Genomic DNA, 2,978 nt, shown 5'->3' with positions numbered 1-2,978 from the left:
AATAGAGAATGTAATATTAGTAAACGATGTACTGGAATATTTAATTCGGATGTGCTTTGAATGGACACTAAGGATGGTTCATAGAAACTCATCAAACAAACTGACAAATAATATCCACAGTGAGAAAATAATCTATTTTATGTATTCTTTTATTTATTTATTTATTTATAGCTCTACAATGTGTATCTCTATAATTATAAATACCTCTCGACTTAGCAACACTCTATATCATCATCAAGCAAGTCTCAGTGAATTCTCAAACACTGCCCTCTACCAAGACTTTAAAATAAATCGAAATAAGAAAACACGAAGAAAGTCGAAAATTCGACGATGGAAATCGCAGCGCCGGCCCTTTCGAGTTTGGAGGATGATCGTCGATCTCTAACGTACCATGCCACGGTTTGGGGGGACTATTTTCTCTCCTATGGATCGGTATGTCCATAATTCATTAGCATCTTTACTTGCATTTTGTTTATTTAATTTGGTTCTTATCTTAATACAATATTGTTAAAATTCGAGTAGGAGATGATGAATGCCGACGATGGTAAGCTCGAGACGCTTAAAGAACACGTGAGGAAGCTCTTGGACGCAACGCCTAATAATTCGTTGCATAAATTGGAATTGATCGACACAGTGCAAAGGCTTGGAGTGGGCTACCATTTCCAAAATGAGATCGAGGGGTCGTTGAAGGAAGTGTACGATGCTTATGCCAAAGGTGGATTCAACGATGGCAACGACCTTCATGTGGTTGCTCTTCGCTTCCGCTTGCTTAGGAACCAACGCTTCAACGTGCCATCGAGTATGTGTTTCCAAGTACTAGTTCTATGTTAAACTATTTTTTATATATGTTGGATACTCAATGATGATCGTTTTATATGTAATAGATGTGTTTGAGAAATTCATGGACAAGGAAGGAAGGTTCGAGGAGTCATTGGCGAACGATGTACAAGGGGTATTGAGCTTGTACGAAGCATCCCATTACAGCGTACGCGGGGAGAAAATACTCGACGCCGCATTAGAGTTTTCATCGACTCGTCTCGCGGCCGTAGTCTCCCATATTGGCGACGCGCTCCTCGCCGCCCGAGTTAAAGAAGCGTTAGAAACCCCGATCCACAAGTGTTTGAATCGGTTGCACGCGACGAAATTCATCCCGATATACCAAGGATACGAGTCGCACGACGTTTCGCTCCTGGCCTTGGCTAAGATGGACTTCAACTTGGTCCAAAAGTTGCATCAGAAGGAGATAAGCGATCTCACGAAGTGGTGGAAGGATTTGGATTTCGGCAACAAATTCCCTTTCGTGAGAGATCGAATGGTGGAGTGCTACTTCTGGATCATGCAGTTGTTCTTCGAGCCCCGATTCCATGTGGGGAGGATGACACTGTCTAAGGTGCTGATGATGATCACCATCATCGACGACATTTACGACGTCCATGGAACTCTGGATGAGCTCCAAGTGTTCACCAAGGCCATCGATCGCTGGGAGCCCGCGGCCATGGAAGGGCTGCCTCCTTACATGACCTCATGCTACGAACTGCTTCTGGAAGTTTACGATGAAATGGCGGAATTGGTAAGAGCCGACGGAGAATACCGAACGAGTTACGCCAAAGATGAGGTGTGCATGTGCTAATATAATTCGTAAACATATATAATGGTTTTAATTCATTTGTGGGTAATTATATTTTGATTGATTATATATTGTTGCAGATGAAGAAACTCTCTCGAGTTTACTTCGAGGAAGCCGTGAGGCTATTCAAGAGCGAGACTCCAACGCTGGAAGAGTACTTTAGGGTTGGGGTTCCATCTTTGGGGTATATGATTGTGGCCGTCACTTGCTTCGTCGGCATGGGAGATTTGGTCGGGAAGGAAGACTTCGATTGGGTCGCCAATGAGCCCAAAATCGTGTGCGCTTCGTCGTTGATCGGGAGACTAATGGACGATATGGCCGGATACCAGGTGAATATATATATTTTATATATATATGATCTTGATTAACTTCATCAAAAAATTAAGCTAATTGTTTCATAGATCTAACAATATATAAATGTATGATGTTAATGTAGCTCGAAAAGAAGCAATCTTCGGTGCATGTGTACATGAGCGAGAAAGGCGCGACGAAAGAGGAGACATTCGTTGCGCTTAAGGAGAAGGTGTGGACAGCCTGGCAAGACATAAACGAAGAATGTCTGAATCTGAAAGGTCTTCCCATGGCGGTTGTTGAGTGCCTCGTCAACTCGGCGCGTACCTTTCACCTCATCTATAGGGACGGCGATGGATTCACAGATTCGCAATCCAAAGTCAAGGAAGCTATCAAGGCTTCGCTCGTCCATCCCATGCCCCTTTAATTTGTAGATATATACATTTATATATATATATATATATTACTGATATTTTTATGCTGTTAAAATATTGGAAAACTGCGAAATATAGAATCGCAGGATCTCGACTACCCTCCTTGTAACCAACGTTTCTTAATTCTTGAATTTGTTGCTCTATATATGTATTAACTACGGAAATCAACTTTTGTTGTAGCATTTGATGCATATAGTACTGTTAATTATATTTAATACCTGGTGTAATTTTGAATCGTTACAAATTAATTTCAGTTCTAGCAGAAACCGGTAGGGGTGAATGCCATTACGTTTTTTAAATATGCAAGTATTTAGTATTGAAAAATATCCAAAACCGCCATGTAATATTAATAAATACTTTGAATTAAATCAAAATTAAAAATATATATTAATAATTAATTAAAATTCTAATTAAATAAATATATTTACACCCCAAATTTTGAACAGAATATAATTATTGATATAAATTTTAAAATATAATAATATAAATATTTTTTATTCAATAACGGACCTAAATCAAATTTAAATATAATAAATATTAAATATATAGTATTTGTACTTAAATCAAATTTATCTGATTAACCAAAAATTCAATGAAGTTGAGGTTTTTTTTGTCCCCACCTATGT

The 2,978-nt window shown here is 38.9% G+C and overlaps 1 protein-coding gene across 1 annotated transcript; it reads left to right on the top strand.

Moving 5' to 3' along the window:
• The first annotated feature begins 214 nt into the window (after positions 1–214).
• Positions 215–2,560, top strand: LOC127266188 (beta-caryophyllene synthase-like). Its single transcript, XM_051296352.1, has 5 exons — positions 215–432; positions 523–799; positions 885–1,615; positions 1,708–1,956; positions 2,064–2,560. The coding sequence occupies exons 1-5, from the start codon at positions 331–333 to the stop codon at positions 2,343–2,345; spliced, it is 1,641 nt and encodes a 546-aa protein (XP_051152309.1). The 5' UTR covers positions 215–330; the 3' UTR covers positions 2,346–2,560.
• Positions 2,561–2,978: the final 418 nt, after the last annotated feature.

The sequence above is a fragment of the Andrographis paniculata genome, unplaced genomic scaffold (genome assembly GCF_009805555.1).
Source record: "Andrographis paniculata isolate CXL003 unplaced genomic scaffold, ASM980555v1 Contig74END, whole genome shotgun sequence".
Taxonomy (NCBI): Eukaryota; Viridiplantae; Streptophyta; class Magnoliopsida; order Lamiales; family Acanthaceae; genus Andrographis; species Andrographis paniculata.
Note: the sequence above shows the minus strand (reverse complement) of the source record. Positions and strands in the feature narration are given on the sequence as shown.

Excerpts from the sequence above, each read along its gene's own strand:
- LOC127266188 (XM_051296352.1), top strand. The coding sequence starts at position 331 with ATGGAAATCGCAGCGCCGGCCCTTTCGAGTTTGGAGGATGATCGTCGA. Across the intron at positions 433-522 it reads ATTTTCTCTCCTATGGATCG|GAGATGATGAATGCCGACGA; the intron begins GTATGTCCATAA and ends AAATTCGAGTAG. Across the intron at positions 1,957-2,063 it reads ACGATATGGCCGGATACCAG|CTCGAAAAGAAGCAATCTTC; the intron begins GTGAATATATAT and ends ATGTTAATGTAG.